The sequence below is a fragment of the Pseudorasbora parva genome, chromosome 17 (genome assembly GCF_024679245.1).
Source record: "Pseudorasbora parva isolate DD20220531a chromosome 17, ASM2467924v1, whole genome shotgun sequence".
NCBI classification, from domain to species: Eukaryota; Metazoa; Chordata; class Actinopteri; order Cypriniformes; family Gobionidae; genus Pseudorasbora; species Pseudorasbora parva.
In genome coordinates this window covers 23,058,549-23,078,088 of record NC_090188.1, presented here as the reverse complement: position 1 = coordinate 23,078,088, position 19,540 = coordinate 23,058,549, and the positions used below count along the sequence as shown (strand labels likewise).

The window sequence follows — 19,540 nt, the reverse complement described above, 5'->3', positions numbered from 1 at the left end:
TCAAACCCTGAGGTGACAAGTTCACCACGAAACGCGTGGGATTTAAAAACAAAAGCTCAAGCGCTGGTGCAGCTGATCCTATGCTGAGTTTTCTTGCTTGCTTTTCACTCGAAAATGCCCAGGAGATGAACCCACAGCAATTTCAGACATCCAGAAACTCAGCTGTCAACTGCAATTCTGTCCCTAAAATCATGGGGGTGGGGTTGAAGAGTTGCAGCGTTGTGCTTAAGGAATAATAGCTATTTGTGAAAACGGTGTTGGAACAAGAGACCGGTCTCTGAGAAAACGTACATTCTTAAGTCCTTGTCAGCAGGGCTGATCGCCCAGGAGGAATCATCAAACTTTGGGACTGACTGACCAAAGCCATTCAAAACTCACTTCACGCTTCATTAAGTGCAGAAAATGAAACTCTGGATGACTCAGGATCCATTACAACACCCACTTTTGTTAGGGCTTAATAAAAGTTACGTATTCATATGCAAGTGCATGAATGGAGGTAAAGCTTTAAATCGTCTTCCTCTTAAACACAGTATATTTGGCTACACGTAATAAAGCATTTTAAAAAGCAAAGTGATAAACACAATTTCATGAACTTTTAAATGGTAGTTTGTTCCACAGAACAAAAGTTTGGGTTCAAAAGAAGTCTAATAAGTTAGTAATAAGTTAATTCGGTAACATTTTTTTAAGGTTCAGTTAATAACTATTAACTAGTTGCTTTTTAGCATGCATATTACTAAGATATTGGCCATTTATTAGTACTTATAAAGCACATATTAATGCCTTATTCTGCATGATCTTATTCTACATCCCTACATACCTAAACTTAAATGCTACAAAAACTACCGTACTAACTATTAATAAGCAGTAAATTAGGAGTTTATTGAGGCAAAAGTCGTAGTTAATAGTGAATGTGTTCCCCATACTAAAAGTGTTACCGTTAATTCTTATTTACTAATATTGCCGTCTGATTCATTTTGTATTCAGAATATTAATTTAAGTAAATCCTGTAAAATATAAACAAATAAATACAGTACTGTTCTAAAGTTTGGGTTTGGCCAGTTTTTTTAATTTTTATTTTGAAAGAAGTTTCTTATGCTCAGCACGGATGCATTTATTTGATCAAAAATAGGCCTACTGCACAAACAGCAATATTGTGAGATATTACAATTTAAACTGTTTTCTATTTAATATATTTGAAAATGTAATGTATTCCTGTGATGAATTTTCAGCATCATTACTCCAGTGTCACATGAGCATTCAGAAATCATTCTAATGTGATGGTTCGGTGCTCAAAAAAAAAACATTCATGATTATTAGCAATGTTGAAAACAGTTGTGCTACTTCATAATTTTTCATGGAAACCATGATACATTTTTTCAGGATTTTTTGATGAACAGCATTTACCTGAAACAGACATGTTTTGTAACATCAAAAATGGCATTACTGTCACTTATGATCAATTTAAAGACACACTTGCTGAATTAATGCTGTATTATTATTATGTTTTAACTTGTGAACGATAGTGTATATAATTGTAATGCTGAGTAGGATAATAATATATTTTAATTTAAAAAAAAATCATTATGCATAATCAAAGAATAAATGGTGAACAATGAAATATTAGCTAGAAAACATGGCAGCCATGGCTGATCAACCACAAGAAAAACACCAGCAATTGTTACTATCACCTTCAACAAAAAAGCACAGTGTGAACTAATATGTGTCCTACTCTGATCTTGCTGAACTCCATTTAAATGACTTTCACTCGAGTGGAAAGGAGAGCGGTTAAGGGGGAGTCAGTCTCAGTCATGCTGTTTGAGCACTTATCAGACAAACAGATGGACAGTTTAAAGGCCACTAGCTAAATTGTCACAGGAGAGATTCCCTCCCTTTTGTTCAAGGATCTTAGAGGACTGAGGCAGGATAGGATACGCCTTTTTATTGTGTTATAGTAATAAGGGTGGTCTCAAATCTCTGAGTATGCAGGAGCGATCCGCATAAGTATGAAACAGACGGACAGAGAGGGACTTCATGTAAGGGGGTGTCTGTTTTCTATTATTGTTGTCTGAGTGTGTTGGGATGGTTTTTAATACATGTGAGTTTGGCAGGCAAAGCCTAAGTTCATGTATCTTTCTGTTTAGTTGGTCAATCGTCACATACAGATTGAAAACTGTGGTTGACATTAGACAACATTGCTTTCAAATAAAAATACACCATTTATCTTTTAACAGTCCTTCATTACGTATTTAACTAAAATATGTAAGGATTATTCAATTTAATTTGGTGGAATTTTACTATTAATTGAAATCTTATTTTAAAAATGGCTTTAAAAAAGTTAGCGTAGAATCAAACCAGAAATCATCAGTGCAGAAAGTGATCATTTATGACAAGTGCTCTATCGATATATGACAGGTGGGTAGAGGAAAGGGCTTAAAAATTACAGGGCTTGGTGAGGTTAACCAAAAATTTAAGTTGTTTTGGAGGTGGAGCAAGTTGTAACATTAAAGATAATCACTTGCAAGTTGTTATTAAATTATTAAATTAAAATGTATTGCTGAGTGTATTAAGTATTGTTAAACAAATGAAAATAAGAAATATAAATATAAATATAATCATCTCACCTCTCTCTCACACACACGCACGCACGTTTCCATGTTGTGTGGGGACTTCCCATACACATAACTGTTTTATACTGTACAAAGTATATTCTATCCCCAAACCCTAAACCTGCCCATAATAGATTTTTTTCCGCATTTTTACATTTTCTGAAAACATTTTTTTTGTATCATTTATAAGCGGTTTTCCTCATGGGGACCAAAAAATGTCAAAGATCTTAATGTAAATAATAATGTACATGTATTACATTTAAATCTTAAATTATTTATTTAAAAAAAAAAACACTATTATTATGTGACAGAATAAAATTGCTTCAACAACAGTAAACTGTTTTTTAAAAAAGGTTGTAAAAACACCTGTATTAGTTGTAATTGTTCAACTGGCCCTTGATTGAAAGCAGCACCTTGCTAGTGGTCCCCAGGTAATTTGAGTTTGAGACCCCTGATCTAAAGCCTGTAGAATCTTGTAGCCTGCTGGGGGTCATCCATACTAGTTAAAACACCATATGGACAGATTTCTCTTCCCCTCTCCCTCCACCCACATCTGCACAGTATTCATGAGTCTCAATTCTCATTCGGCCCATATGCTCACCCTTGTGCAGGCCTGTTGGTGTGCTGCTCACCAAATTGTACTTTTTGTCGCACAAGGCAAAGTGGTGGCTTTACCCCCACCCTCACCCCCCCAGCCAGACAGGCATGAATCAATCGCCACCACCCCCCACCAACCTGACAATAGCCTATCACAATAAAACTCAGCTCCCCCTTTGCCAAATGGGCCCCACGTCACGTTATGGGACTCTCTGTTTAATAAGCTGTTAAATCAGACCACCAAGCATTGGTTACGTGAGGGTTAGACTATAACGTAGAACCGCAGATGAGAGGAGAATCCTCGAGAACAATCAGAGGAGCATGTCATTCACCTTGACTCGTAAATTATGTTAAAAAGCCATTTCCTTCTGTTAACCAGAGTCTTTCTTGACACAATTTTTACATTCCTGTGGGTCATTAGGAGAAACACAACAAAAACACTCTCTATTCCACAGTTTCTTTGTCTCAATTGTAGGTGGCACTTAGACGTGAGGGGGCAGATACTGAGCATGTGAGGTGAAGCTTGTAAACTTGCCAAACAAAGACTTTCAACAACAAGAGCTTCTTTCTTTACACAAAAACTATAAGTGAGTAATAAAGCAAGGCTGTCACCTTTGCATCACAATGAGTGCACTGAGGCCAATGGGTAAAGAGTTTAACCCAGGACTCATCTATACATTATCTCAGGTCATGTGTTAATGTACAGAGAGATAGTTCAACCAAAAATGAAAGTTCCCTCCATATTATGGAAGTCAATGGGGCCCGCAACTCTTTGGTTACCCATATTCTTCAAAATATATTTTATGTTCAGCAGAAGAAAGAAATTGGCACAGGTTTTGAACAGATTGAGGTTGAGTAAATGTTTACAGTATTTTCCTTTTTGGTTGAACAATCCCTTTAACGTTCATTTAAAATATATACATAAATGTAACTTCAAAGATTTGAACAACACAGTTCAATATATTTCAATTACTTGCATTTATAAAATAATGACAGCAATATTTTGAAACTGAAATGTAAGCATGCATAGGCAGTAGATGCTGAAGCCAATAGAAATAATTACTAGAATAATAGAATAATAACATACATATTATCTAGAGCTGCTTTGCTGTTGACATTGCCCTTACAAAATGTTACCATGGTAAAAGTAGTTTATTCCAAAAATTCCTTAGGTTCTTGCTACAGTAAAATCACAAATGTGACTCTGGACCACAAAACCAGTCATAAGTCGCACGGGTATATTTGTGGCAATAGCCAACTAAACATTGTATGGGTCAAAATGATTTTATTTTATGCCAAAGATCATGAGCATATGAAGTAAATCATGTTCCATGAAGAGATTTTGTAAATTTCCTTCTGTTAGTAATATGCATTGCTAAGGACTTCATTTGGACAACTTTAAAGGTGATTTTCCTCAATATTTAGATTGTTTTGCACCTTCAGATTCCAGATTTTCAAATAGTTCTCGGCTAAATATTGTTCTATCCATACAGCAAAAGAAATCTCAATTAAAAAAAAATACTCTTATGACTGGTTTTGTGGTCCAGGGTCACAAATAACTTTCTGAATCCTCCTCGACAATAGTGGTATTTTAGAGGTAACTTTTTTTTTTTTCTTTTACTTTAGAGGTAATTATCTTTTGTAATCTTGTAATATATATTACAAAAACAAAAAGAAACAAAAACAGATGGGCTAAAAATATCCTCAAAACAAATGTTTAAAAGACTTTAATTATGAGAAATGTCATGCTGAAATGTCATGCTTGTTTTTTAAAAATATGTGTTATAAAGGGAGAAAGATGTGAACTAAATTATTAAGACAAACAAATCCCTAACCAATGTGTTTTACAAATAAGAAAATAACAATACATTGCTGATTTACAAGCAATATAACGAGAGTAGGTTTAGTTGCAATATATCTTTGAACTCCACAAACCTAGAGCCACATACATAAGAGGCCCTTTGGTAGGAATACAAAACAGAAGAAAAGACAGACGAGACAGACAGAGGAGAAAGAGACAGACAGAGGATCAGTCACAGCTAGGGAATGCAAAGAGTTATAAAGAGAAAGATGTGGACTAATATAGAGATTAGGCCGTCTGTAGATGAGCAGAGGTCTTGTTTGGGCACAGCGAGTTGTTTGTGTCTGCTGTCTAGTGAGCTGCAGGTGGGCATGAAACACACAACTACGCCCCAAATCTCCCTGAATGGCACAGCTGTTTCCATCCAAACCTCATCCTTTACAGAGTCTGCTGCCTTCACCAGCACCATCTAAAGCTCATGCAAAGTACATTGAGCAGCTGGACACTGGCGGTCCCTCAGACAAGTGGCCCATTATGAAGCCGTGAAGAATAAAACCAAAGTAAATCAGATTGGTCCATCTACAGTGGGAACGGAGCTATAGTCTGGCCATGTCAATGGGATCATACTGTACGGCCCGCGGCACTGGGGCCCACATGAAAGATGCCTTTCACAGACACACAGATGTGTTGCCATGACACAGCTTGTGCTGATGGAATAATGCAGGGTGCAGAGAGCAGGGCTCAGACACTGAGGGACGTCTCTTACAAAAGGCGCAAGAGAATGAGAGACTGTGCTCGGCCACACGACTGCACCATGCGAGGAGGAATTAAGAGCAGTGTAATTACACTGCTATTTCCTGTCCCGGCTACTGAGCATGCTCAGGAGGGAGGGGAATGTCACAACAGATCTGTTCCAAAAATAAGTGAACTGCCTCACTTCCTTCTATGCCTGCGTCCCATAAGCAAACATAACCCACAACCTATGGAATCAATTATTATTAGTAGTATATTAAAGGAGTCTCTAATACTCATCAAGGCAGAATGTACTGTTTGTAAAAACAGTAATATTGTGAAATATTATTACAATTTAATATAACTATTTTGTATTTGAAAATATTTTAAAATGTAATGTATCACTGCGATGGAAAAGTGTATTTTTATATTTGTATCAGTAACCATTACTTCAGTGTCACATGATCTTTCAGAAATGTAATATGCTGATTTGGTGCTCAAGAAAAATACTTTGTATCATTATTAATGTTGAAAACAGTTATGCTGCTTAATATTTTTGTGAAAACAGGGATACATTTGTTTTGCATTCTTTGAAGTTCAAAAGAACAAAATTGATTTGAAATATAAATACTTTACTGCCACTTTTGACCATTTCAATGCATCCATAAGCGGTAGTGAATTGATAATCTATGTTTAAAGCTTGATGCAATGCATTTTGGGATTAGCGTCCCTGCAAAGCATGCAAATTACGTATTATTAGGCCAAAATGATTCATTTCATAGAAAAAGTTAATTTAGTTTTTCTAAAATCCACATGAAACTCTTGCTCTGTGAGATCAAGAAAACAAAACACCCCTGCAAAACTATAACCAAGAAAAAAAACACAAAAAAACATAAATACTTATCAATAATAAATAGATCTATAAATTGTACCTGATCTCCAGGCTGGGGTCTCATGAGTGACACCTGGTCGTATCCTCGACGAAACAGAGCCCACAATGCATCCAGTTTTCCCTATTACACATATCATTTTTCTGTTAAAAACCTTTTGACCTTAAAACATTTCAGAGATTAAACAGATAGTTCATATTACATTTTAAGGAAAAAACTCCAGTACCTGAATAGGACTGTACCACTTTCTGTGATGGGCAGGTCTGCGCCCATGAGGCTTTCTGAGTCTGGGTTCATAGGGCTCGTATTCGTCTTCAGGCATTTTAACCACAGCGTTCTTTGGCTTCTCCAGTTTTGCTCCTTCCTCCGTGGAGCCCTTGTCTCCCCAGCGCACCTAAAGACCAGTGGAACACAGTCCACTTATAACCACACAGACTATGGAAAATGGTTGTTTCTACATTAAAAAAAACAATATCAATAAGCTTGCATGTTTCAGTGATCCTGAGAGCAAACAATAATTCACTAAGGCTGTGTTTAAGTAGTGCATTTAACATATAATCGGTATTATAGCTGTAAAAAGGTGTGTATTTCACAAAGAACAGTAATGAATATGTCCAATATTGCTACCTTTGCAAATTACAGGAGTAATCTACAGGCATCAGCATGTCTTATGATGTCACATGATCTAGTTTTGGCACAAGGCAGACAGGGAGCATTTAAGGTCACAGTGATGTGTTCTAGTGCCTTGAGGGTTCATAACATCACTCATCTCGTGTGGTCTTCATCCCCTGTAGCCTGTGTTAACCTATGATCAAATGACACCCTATATAAAAGCATATCGTGTATATGCATCACCTCCATTCTTTTAATTCCACCAACTCCTCTTCCACCATAGTAGGATGCATCTACTGTAGGCCATTTCTTTTTGGGCATGCCATCATCATCATCATCAGGCTCCTGTTGAGCACACAAAACTTATGTAAAAAACTAATATTGCACTAGTAATAATTAGCAAAGTGACTATGATTCAAAGTCATGTAGACAACAACATTCATTTTCTGTCTATTTTGCCAGAACTGTCTTTTAAATTCGCCATTAGCAATGCATTAGCATTAGCCTACATGGAATAAACACAAAGATGCTGTCAAATAATGTTAGCCTAAAAAGTAGCAATCACATTGTGTTTACAAATCAAAGGGAAACCTTAGAGACAGAGCTCCTTGTTTGCGCTCTCAGTGTTAAGAAGCACAGATGCACACACTAAAGCCATTTTCACAAAGCTCTTTTATTTCCTATCAGCCTCAGTGACTGCTTGCCTTTGACCTCTGGAAACAAAGCAAACACAAGAGGATCATTATGAGCCCTTTTCCCTGAATTTTGCCATTCAGCCATCCTGCGGTTGAGCCTGTGTGTCCACTTACACTGCTCACTTGTCTTTATTTACACGGCTGTGCCATAGAAAATGCCCTTAAATGGTGACGGACAGTTTTTCAAAGCAGTTGCACTCATAGTTAGTAGCTGATATTGGCAATGTTACGGAATGTGGTTTACAGTGAATGATGGCATTTCTGGAACGCACTGGATTCAGCTTATGAGAGTTAGTTGTTTTATCATGTGCAATCTATTTTTTTTTTAAATTTCCCTGATTCATATCAACTCTAAATTTCCATGGTTCATTTGAGTGTATGGTTGAGCCTAAATACACACATACACAAACATGAGCACAAAATGAGGCTAAGACTCACAGGCTCAGGGGGAGGGGGTGGAGGCACTTCCTTGATGACCTGAAATAAAAATAATTCTCAGCGAAAGAATGTAATCTAAGCAAAGAGCAGTACAGTATAAACAGAAACACTATACACAGTACATTATAAAGTATAAAAGCATTATAATGCATGAAGCATAAGCAGAGTTAATGTCACTGAGGGAAAGTGACAACATTGTTCAATCATTGTTTGAGTATGAATAACACAAACATATTATTTATAATAATAATTATGAATATACTAATATTGTTAAATCATTGTTTAAGTGTGTGAATAACACAAATTAATGCATAATTTATGAATAACAACAATAATTGCAATAATAGCACAAACCCGTAAGATCTTTGTTCATCTTCAGAACCCAAATGAAGATCTTTTTGATGAAATCTGAGAACTTTCTGAACCAGCTATAGACAGCTATGGCATTGCAACTTTCAAGGTCCAGAAAGGTAGTAAACACATCATTAAAATAGTCCATGTGACTCCAGTGAATCAATCTTAATGTTATAAAGCGACGAGAATACTTTTTGTGCACAAAAAACAAACAAAAATGGCAACTTTATTTTTGCGTGGAAGAATACAAAAAGTATTCTCATCGCTTCACAACAATAAAGGGTTAGATCACCTAAAAATGTGAATTCTGTCATTAATTCCTCACCCTCCTGCCGTTCCAGCCCCGTAAGACCTCCGTTCATCTTCGGAACACAAATGAAGATATTTTTGTTGAAATCCGATGGCTCAGAAAAAATCCATCTCACTAAAGTGGCTCTACAAAAAATTTATGAACTGGCAAGAATCGTTTTTGTGCGCAAAAAACTAAACAAAATAACGACTTATATAGTGATGAACGATTTCAAAACACAGCTTCCTCGGATCTAAATGAATCAGCGTATCGATTCATGATTCGGATCGCGTGTCAAACCACCAAACTGCTGAAATCAAGTGACTTTGGCAATCCGAATCATGAATCAATACACTAATTCATAAAGCTCCGAAGCTTCAGGAAGCAGTGTTTTGAAATCGGCCATCGCTATATAAGCCGTTATTTAGGGTTTTTTGTGCACAAAAACTGTTCTTGTCGCTTCATAAAATGATTGTAGTGAGATGGGCTTTGCAATTATGTCTTTAATGCATTTTATGAGTCTTGAGAGAGGAAATGACATTGCTGCCAATAAAGGCCTTTCTGAGCCATCGGATTTCAACAAAAATATCTTCATTTGTGTCCCGAAGATGAACGGAGGTCTTACGGGTGTCGAACGACATGGAGGGTGAGTATGACAGAATTGTCATTTTTGGGTGAACTAACCCTTAAAGGCTGAACCACTGGTCACACTTTTCACCTTTCTGGACCTTGAAAGTTAAAATGATGGTGATGGTGGATGGTTCAGAAACCACTCGGATTTCATCAAAAACATCTTAATTCGTATTCCGAAGATCTTACGGGTTTGAAACGTCATGAGGGTAAGAGATTAATGACAGAATTTTAATTTTGAGCAAATTGCTTGCATTATGAGTCTTTAACATAAGGGGACCCTACATGACGCAAGAGTTATTTGCTAGTTTCACCCATGCACAGTTATCATTTTCACGTCCAAATGCACTCGTGCCTATCTGTTCGCCCATGGGCGTGATGGTCTGAAACCGCGGTGTGTTCAGGCGCATTGTTGGCGTGTTGCTATTTTGAGACAAATGTTATTTAAAGAGCACGTGAGTAATATGCGCCTATAGGCGTGTACACAACGTGAGTACACTCTGCTTGTTACACACACAGAGATCCGCAGCAGCACACAAACATAATATTAAATATTATAATAAAATATTGAAATAATAAAAATAAAAGGATTACAATGTAAAAGATTATTATTGCCTACATAAACATAAAAATGCCTACATGTTATAATGGATAGTCACTGCATGTATCAGAATGATCTATTTGCAGCAATGATGAATGAAATTGGCTAATTATTTAACCAATCGTAGCAGTAACACACATGTATTTAAACTGACTCGTCAGGTTGAGGGTGTCTATATTCCGTCATGTAAATAGCAATCCACCATAGTGCAAGCGCACCTGGCTTTTAAACACACCCATGACTCATTAAGAGACTAGGTACAACCCAACAATTTTTTTTCTGTCGTTAAAGTAGCAAAAGTGAATTCGGACACGCTCAGTGCACCTGCGCCATGCACTTAAGACCATGCGCTTAGATCGTTAAAATACGGCCTAAGATGTTTTGTGTTATTTTATGCAAAGACATTCATACATTTTAAATGGTGGTGTGCACTGTAAATGTTAATTTTGTACAGCTTCGCATGTGAGACGTACAGACGTACCACTGTACAGCACAGAGGCCAGAACCACCAAATCAGCACCAGACCCAACAACAGGAAAACAGCCAGTAATGAGATGAGCAGGATGGTCCCATCAAACTGCACTCAGAGAGATACAAACATAGGTTTTACTGGCATAAACACATGAGAACAGGTAAGGAGAATGAAAAAGAGGGCAAATGGCTGTTCCAAGAGATGGAATTCATTTTTTGTTTTTACTGCTAACCTTAACTTACGTGACAAAACCAGACTCCTCTGATGAAAGAAAGCAGAGGAGACCTCATAAGAGAAAACAAAAGGTAAGAGAGAAGGGAAAAGAACCAAACAAGTTGTAGACAGACAAGTTGAGAAAGACATTCAGAGAGGTTGAATTACTGTCACACCAATCCGCCGTTCATGTTTTTACAGGCAGAAGTGGATTTGTCAAAAAAAGACAGATGTACTTACACATTCAGTAGTAGTGATGTGCACTGAGCTTGTGATGTAGGACAAACCCTCATTCATGCTAACTTGCAGATAGATCACCCTGCGAAACAACAAAAACATCTCAAACACACCTTCTGAATAGGCACATTCATTGCATTCCTCTGATGGACATGTTTGAGCTTGTTATGTGGTTATTATTAAATCCATTAAGAAATAAGGGTCAACCAAAAAAGAAAATTAGCCCATGATTTACTCACCCTCAAGCCATCCTAGGTGTATATGACTTTCTTCTTTCAGACGAATACAATCAGAGTTATATTAAAAAATGTCCTGGCTCTCCAAGCTTTATAATGGCAGTCACTGTTGCTCTTTTTTGAAGTCCATAAAAGTCCATCTATATCCATCATAACTGTACCACACGGCTTCGACAGGTTAATAAAGGAAGCGAAGTGATGCGTTTGTGTAAGGAAAATATCCATATTTAAAACGTTATAATGTATCATTTCTAACTTCCGGTGGACCGTCTTCCGTATTAAACTTATGGAGAAAGTGTAATGTCTCTCGTTGTTCAAAATGTCTACACTACATCTGACGAGCGTAACTGGTGTGCAGTTTCGTTAGACGTAGCTAACATAGTTAAGCATTATAAAGTAAAAAAAAAAAAAAAAACCTTGGAATAAAGCTTGGAAGAGCCAGGACATTTTTTAATATTACTCTGTGTTCATCTGAAAGAAAAATGTCATTTACACCTAAGATGGCTTGAGGGTGAGTAAATCATGGGCAAATTGTCATTATTGGGTAAACTAGCTCTTTAAGATCAGCATTTTCTTGTTAAAATGTGTAATCTGGAGGCAGGATTAAAAAATAAGTGATTAATGTTTGTTTCTCACAGCTGCCTGAATGATTTCCAATGCATTCCTCTTGGATGGATAACAAATCTACACTCAGGCTGAAGTCATGTAGGCACAGGAACTTGACTGATAAGTGCTATCTAAGGTAGAACAACAATGCATGTCTAAAAATACTTTATATCCCGGAATACAAATAAGGCAAAGAGACTGGAAAAACTGATTATCTTCTCAAAGTCACAAATGAGATTGGGGAGCCAAATTAAGACTTTTTCTCAAATTTCCTGCTTCTTAGGATTTACTTCCAATAAAATGCCCTTAATAATTTCACATGTTTCTGATCAAAAGTTTCAGAAGAGATCTTAACAACTTGTCTAAATGACCTATATTATTACAATATACATTTTTATTTTCATATATTTTAAAATGTAATATATTCCTGATGGCAAAGCTGGATTTTCTGCAGCCATTACTCCAGTAGTGTCAAATGATCCTTTAGATATCATTCTCATATGCTGATTTGCTGCTCAATAAACATCATTATGAATGTTAAAAATTTAATTTAATTTAAAAAAATTTTTTTGTGAAAACCATGATTAAGTTAAAAAGAAAGCATTTATCTGAAATAGAAATCATTGTAATGTTGTAAATACTTTTAACCTTGCAAAAAAAAAAAAAAAAACCTCACTGACGACAAACTTTTTAATTAGTAAAATATTATGTTCATTGATCTATGTAATATATAGATTATATGTGATATGCTGATACAATGTTATATCAGATGTAAAATATGTACAATAATAATTGCAGAAAAATTTGTATTAAGATGTCTTGTATTAACTTTAAGAATGAATTAAATAGTTAATTTATTGATATAGATCTCGTTTAATTATTGCACCTAAACACAATAGTGTTGTGCCAAGATTTTTCACGTGAATAATATAGATTTGCACACTTTGCTTATAATCCCTGGTCTAATCTGTTAAACTTGTCAGAAGTTCTCGTTTCTAATCTGCCCTCGTAGCCTATTTTTTCATCTCATCAAAACCGAATACCATCAGTGGTTGTACATCAAGAGCAGGGACAGTTTTTGTGCATTTTGTTTCGTGATCTGACCGGAACAAATAGAAAGTCGCTGCAACGGCGTTAAGCGTTAGATTAAAGCTCTCGTCTGTGTGGAGACTGCATGAGCCGCGAGAGAAATCTGATAACAGCGGCAACGAGCCCCAGATCGCCTCTTATTTAACAAACGAACAAAATGATACTCTTCTAGTTAACCAGAGATGTTTTGTTTGTATTAGTTAGGTTCATCCGTGAAGCAAGATGTTTTAAAAAAGTGGTGGGGACATGTCCCACCTGTCCCACCCGCAAATTACGCCTATGTGGGGATCTTAAAATAAAGTCTTCTTTTAAGATGTTTAGTAAAACATGTTGAAAGAGATGAAAAAGAAGGGTTTGTCATGTGACTGATGACAGTCTATGAAGACTTGTATGGACATCAAAACTGACAATGCCACATCCAGTTCCCCCTGACAACTTTCTCAAAAATGGAATTCCTCCCAATATCACAGATGTTTGGCTCTACCATAGGCATTTAGTGCGCTGGTTTTGGGAAAAGTCCCAGCTTTCTTGATGTAGGCGACCCCTCTTCCTCTGCATTGGTGGAGGAGAAGATGGAGCTGAAAATAAGTTGCTAAAGGGGTATTGCCCTAACTCCTCTCTGTCTGTCCTGCACAACCCTCCCGGTGCCACTCTGTTGGCAGGATGGGGGATGGGCTCAAAGGGGGCACAACAGGATAAAAGGGGGAGGCTGTGTGGAGAGAGGTCCAGTGACAGATCCATCTCATTTTCCATCAATCAGGAAGCGGCTGGCTCTTTTTGAGCACGTCTTCAGGAGGCCACTCAGTCACCACGCGTTTAGGTGACAGCACTGACAGCTTCGACTCACAAGACATGGATGCAGAGGAGGAGGAGACGGTAGACTTTGCCCTAAAAGTGCCTTTTCTCACCCTTCAAAAATGAAGGAACGCCACTTAAATTACCTTTAACAATGTAATCAGCATATACAGACATTATTTGACTCAATGGTTGGTCTTATTTCTGTGCATCACAACATAAAAATCTGCATAAAAGGATAGCAATATGTTTAATTTCAAGAGACTATTCATTGGCTCTAATTAGCCTGAATAATCCCATCCCTCCTTTTAACCTGATTATGATGAAATACTTCATCTCCGTTTTTCCCTAATATGAATACATACCACATCTGGCTGACTTTTGAGATACCCAGACTCTACGAGATCTCTGAAACCAAATAATGGCATGTAGCAATGTCATTATATCACAAAATATTATCAGTATAACAATATAAATTAATAATACAATATAAAAATTAGATGAAAATATTTATTGAAAATAGTTGAAATTTAGATGAAAATAAAATATAAAAATATTCAAAATATCTGACTTTAATTGTATTATCTTATGTGCATATTATCTTTAAGCTTCTCCTAATAAAGGAACAGCCCATTATAATGTACAAAACAACTGCCTAGCCAAAATTACAACATTACAGTAATTTTAAATATTAAGTACCCCATGGTCATTTTTACTATAATCAATATATCAGATGGCGCCAGCTGCATTTTTTATGAAAAGGTAGAGTGAGTCTGTGGTGAGATATGAGAGAAATAAATAAAAATGCCCGTTCCAGTTACTGGATGAGTAGACTGATATACAGTTTAGGATTGCCATGGATGATTGTGAAAATTAAAGGTGTCATGAACTGGCTTTTTTTCTTTTTTTATACTGTTGTCTGAGGTCAACTAATGATGTCTGAGTGGTTTTCACATTCAAAACATCATAACCAATAATTAATAGGCTATTTTCTACACTGGTTTTGAGGCTGTCTTCTGAACGCTGGGTTTTGATGGGCGTGAAGCACTGGAGACTTGGAAGTAAATGCCCACGGCTAGGATTGGATAAGATTTGCATATTTAATTTAATTTCAGTTCAGTTCACATGAGGCAAAGATTATTTTGAAAGCGGCAACTGCAAAGATTCTCTCGACCACAGGGCTCGTAAACCTCTTTATCAAGCAAACACAATGATTTATTTCTCATCCACCCGCGATTGATTGGAATATTATTTCTGTATTACATGGCCCCGCGCGCACGCACGCACGCACGCACGCACGCACACACACACACACACACACACACAAACTAGCGCAACCAGATCACGAAAGAATTTCTGCTGACGGGCGTACGTTTTGGTACACAGCCCAAACACACAGCCCCCGGACTACTATTATTACATATAAAAAAGACGTTTTACTCACATACCGTAAGTTTGTTGCACCATTCCTGTCGGATCCAATATAGAAGGCACAACATTGTGTCTGCAAATATAGCACTTGAGACTCGTTTACAAACGATTCTGCAGTGATATGAAGCGAACGCACATTTACGGTCTTCCCCACGTGAGCTGGAACTTCATTAAAAATAAATGAAGTATCATCTTCACGCCATCGTTTTTTGGGTTTGGTGTCTATAAAAGCTTTTCTTTGACAAAAAATTAAGTTTTCAGCTCTGAAACTTACAGGATAATCTTATATTACCATGACCTTTTATATATATAGCAAAAGCTCAAGGGAAAGTTGATTTCTCAACTCATCACCCCTTTAAGAAATATTTGACTGCTGGATTGTGCAATTGACCAATCAGAAATGACTGTTCTAGAAAGCTAAAAAAAAAACTATGCATTCCATATTCTTGGGCAATGTTGTTATTAATTCACAAATGTGCATTATGATAAAATGTATAACAAATATGGCCAAGAACACATGAATCAGCCACAATACTTTTGAAGGAATGAAAAATGCTGAATATCGATATATCAACCTCAACTGCTTTAGTGTCACATTAGCAAATACCATCCAGTGTAGTGATGTAGTATGACCAAGAGTAAAAAAAAACGGCTCTGTTTTGCTTAAGGTGCCATGTGACGCTCCTTCATTGGCATCTCAAGGAATTTTCCTGACAAGAACAAGACAGATGAAATCCTGAAGGTGTCTAGAGCCGCCGGTACACATAATTATTTAGAAGGCTCGCAGGGAAATGAGCCGCCAGAAGCAGCTCATTTGTTGTAGAAGTCCTGTAAAGTAACCTGTAGTCAGTCTCCGGGGCTCCTCTCCGGCTGATGTGGATACGGACGGCTCTGTATTTCACTGTCTGTTCTTTTCTCTCTCAGCTCAGAAAACCACCGGAGCTTTGGGCTAACATGCACACTCACTCAACTTCTCATGCAGGTCAAGCCCATGGTGACTAATCTCTCAGAGAGGCTAATTATACGCTCATCTTGGGTTTTTTACACCACATGTCTGTTGTCTCAGTGTGTTAGGGTGCGTGGAGATTGACTGATAAGAATAATTCTAAATGACATTGACCCTAATTTTTCAAGGGTGCTAATGCATTAAGAAATAAAGTGGCAGAATGAAGAGCACCTACTTTCCAGCCTCATTTATGATCGGTGCAGGACAAAGGAGGAGAGTATCTTCAACATTGACAGGTCTTTCATCTGAAGGTTAAAAATAAAAAGGTACATTTATGATGAGTTAACACTTTATAAAAGAAACAGTCATATGCATAGAATACATAGTCTTAAACTGGAAACTTTAAGGGAAAAGTAATGTAATATTACTTACTCAGTGTAACTGTATCATTGACTCTGAAGCTGCACAGAACCTGATTGATGTTTCTGGCATGCAAAAATCCATTTCCCCTCACAACCACTTGGAAAGAATCTTAAAGAAACACAAAACAAAGATATAAACATTTAGCAAGTGCCTTTGCGTAGTGAAATTCCTCTGCTTTTTTCCAGAGAAAAGGCAGCCAAAAATGAGACAATATAATTTTTATGTACTATTTATATTGAAATACAGTATAGTATGAGAAAAATGCCTACACAAGGCGGAGTCTTTTTTTTATATATATATATTTTTTAGATCTTTGTCTCATGTAGACCTTTAAAAAAATGCCATACTGGGAAATTATAAAGTGTGCTCAGCCAGAGGGCAGGTTTTCTTATTTTTTTCCACCCTTAACCTTTCAGGAACACTCAACTCAACTGGGCAAATGCATATGCTCCAGTGGTGCTAATAATAAAAGTGTAGAGGTTCACAAATCTCTTGGAGTCGTGTAGCTGGGGGTGCTGTGTTGGTGGCCGACAAAGCTGGCTGCCTGACCTTTGAGAGCCCCCAGGCGATGCTGTAGACCCTCCGACGGCTGCTAAGCAGCATATGTTAGAGAGAAAAACACCCTCACTTAGAACCTGTCTCAGCGGGCGTCAAAGGATGCAGAGTGGATGTGACCTTACTCATGGCACTGAGGGAGATTTGAGTGGATTTGTACTGATTTATGTCTGAATATAGCTACACTTTTAGAAAATGTTCTGGTTGGTAAACCTTTAACATTTAAGTGTGTAAAGTTCACAGGATGAAACACATTCTGTGTATAGTGTGCCATCAGGAAAGACAGTGGTATGGAAAGGTCACGAGAATATCACTGCTGTGAGAAAAAACACTATACTGTCTCAGTTCTTTTTCTAGATGACAGTTTTTACACCGGCATTTAAAGTATCAAATCCTAAATATAGTAGATTTCCTCTTTTACCTTCAATGCTTGCTAAAACAATTTCTAAACAACTATTTTGCCATTGGTTAACATTAATCAGCAGCCCACATGGCCTAAGTGGCATCAGCAGAAAAGGAGAAGACAAAGAGATATTGAATTTTCATTAAAGTTGCGATGTAACAGAAGTAGTGAATAGCGGTAAATCTTCTACTATATTGTGACATATATTAGAGTCAAACAGATTATCAAAAAAAAATAAAAAATAAAGTGGGGACTTCTGTTCATCGGTTGTTGATTGGATGGAGGCAGAACAGGCAGAATGTGATCTTGCAGTCGATTATAATAGAGTAGCAGATTATATGATCAGGCGTGAATTCGTTTCACCAGAAGATTGGAGATTGCGAGGTTTTTTTTTAATGAAACATGCACATACACATTCTCATTACAATAAGATCAACAACATGCCTTTAGAAAATAGATAGGGTGAATTTTTATTTCATGCCGATTTAGGATTAAACTGAATATTTTATTCATTGAAAATATATCATGCATCTAACAATATGCCACAATAAGACCAGGAGTGTGCATTAACAGTGCAAACAGAATCAATTTGAATGTCATGTTGACTGTAAAGGTCCTTCATCTACATAAGACCTTGCGAATAACGAAAAGGCTGGTCACGGGAAAAATTGAGTGAAAAGAATTCTCAGCATGTCTCTTGTCTCATCATGGATCTACCAAAACAAATTCCACTCCCATCCGATCCAATTAACCTGTCATTTCCTCCCTAATTATACTAATCCCGTCTGCCATGCAGAAGCCCCTCTCCACCCCACCTCTGCGTCTAAATTTGCCCAGCTCTCTTGCTCATGCCTTCTTAATGTGACGTCCATACAGCTGAAATGGCTAATTCCATTTAATTTTGGAGGCCGGGCATCAACATCCATGTCCTTTTCTTCCCGAGTTACTGTCAGATATGGTGTGTCGGGTTCTGACAGGACAGCGCGGGGGTAAAAAGGTCAACACTGGCTTGGCAGCGGGCAGCGCTGGCAGCGAGATGGTGGGCAGGGGCTGGTACGCTGTCGGCTCACGCCCGTTGTGCTGCACGGGAGAGCTGACGCATCCCATCCACACCTGAGAGCTTGATGGCTCGGGCTGTTTAGAGCAGAGGTGCCACGTCCGAGCACGGACACTTCAATCACTGCCTGAACGGGGGGATGGGGTGCAGCAGAATCACAAGGGTTAATCAAAGCAACGATTGCTGTCACGTTTGATGGCTGGGCCTCCTCTCAAAACAGCGAGTGATGGCCTGTTTGCAGGCTGCACGGGCTGGTCACTTCTCATCAGTTTGATCGCTGAGACTGTCAGACACTGGAACTGCCTCTACAGCACACTAATCCCAAAAAAGCACTAACCACAATCAAGTTAGCCCAAAGAATGAGTCCCATGCAGCTTAAGAATCTTAATTTAAACTCTAATATTTCGAGGAATAGTTATGGCTAATAGCAATTTTCCCAGTGCATTAGTTGAAGGACTGATTTAATTACACAACAATATGTTTCATTAATTATGACATTCACTGTCATGCAATGTTTCCATTAAGTATTATGTTCATTAATCATGCTTATATAAGTGATTTGAAGTCATTAACAAAATATTATTTGATATAGGGAAATGTACTCAACTCAAAAGAAGATATTAAAAGTATATATATTTCTGTCAATACAATCAGTGTGGTCCAATTTTGTTTTGGCTAAACTGACTTTCATTGTATGGATAAATACAGTTGACAACATTTTTCAAAATATCTCTTATGTTCTGCAGAATATCATGAGTTGAAAATCCCTTTGAACCTAATACAAATAATGACTGAAAGAGATAATTTTGATTTAAGTTCATCTAAATGTTAC

At 37.3% G+C, this 19,540-nt stretch overlaps 1 protein-coding gene across 1 annotated transcript in view; it reads right to left on the bottom strand.

The window, feature by feature from the left end:
* Positions 1-19,540, bottom strand: part of antxr1d (ANTXR cell adhesion molecule 1d) — a 29,394-nt gene that overhangs the window by 1,357 nt on the left and 8,497 nt on the right. Inside the window, exons 10-17 of the mRNA XM_067420645.1 lie at positions 16,703-16,801; positions 16,506-16,575; positions 11,171-11,249; positions 10,727-10,822; positions 8,372-8,410; positions 7,482-7,583; positions 6,853-7,020; positions 6,669-6,749 (exon numbers count right to left, since the gene is read on the bottom strand). Of these exons, the coding sequence (XP_067276746.1) occupies positions 6,669-6,749; positions 6,853-7,020; positions 7,482-7,583; positions 8,372-8,410; positions 10,727-10,822; positions 11,171-11,249; positions 16,506-16,575; positions 16,703-16,801 (734 nt within the window). The remainder of the gene's footprint in view (positions 1-6,668; positions 6,750-6,852; positions 7,021-7,481; positions 7,584-8,371; positions 8,411-10,726; positions 10,823-11,170; positions 11,250-16,505; positions 16,576-16,702; positions 16,802-19,540) is intronic.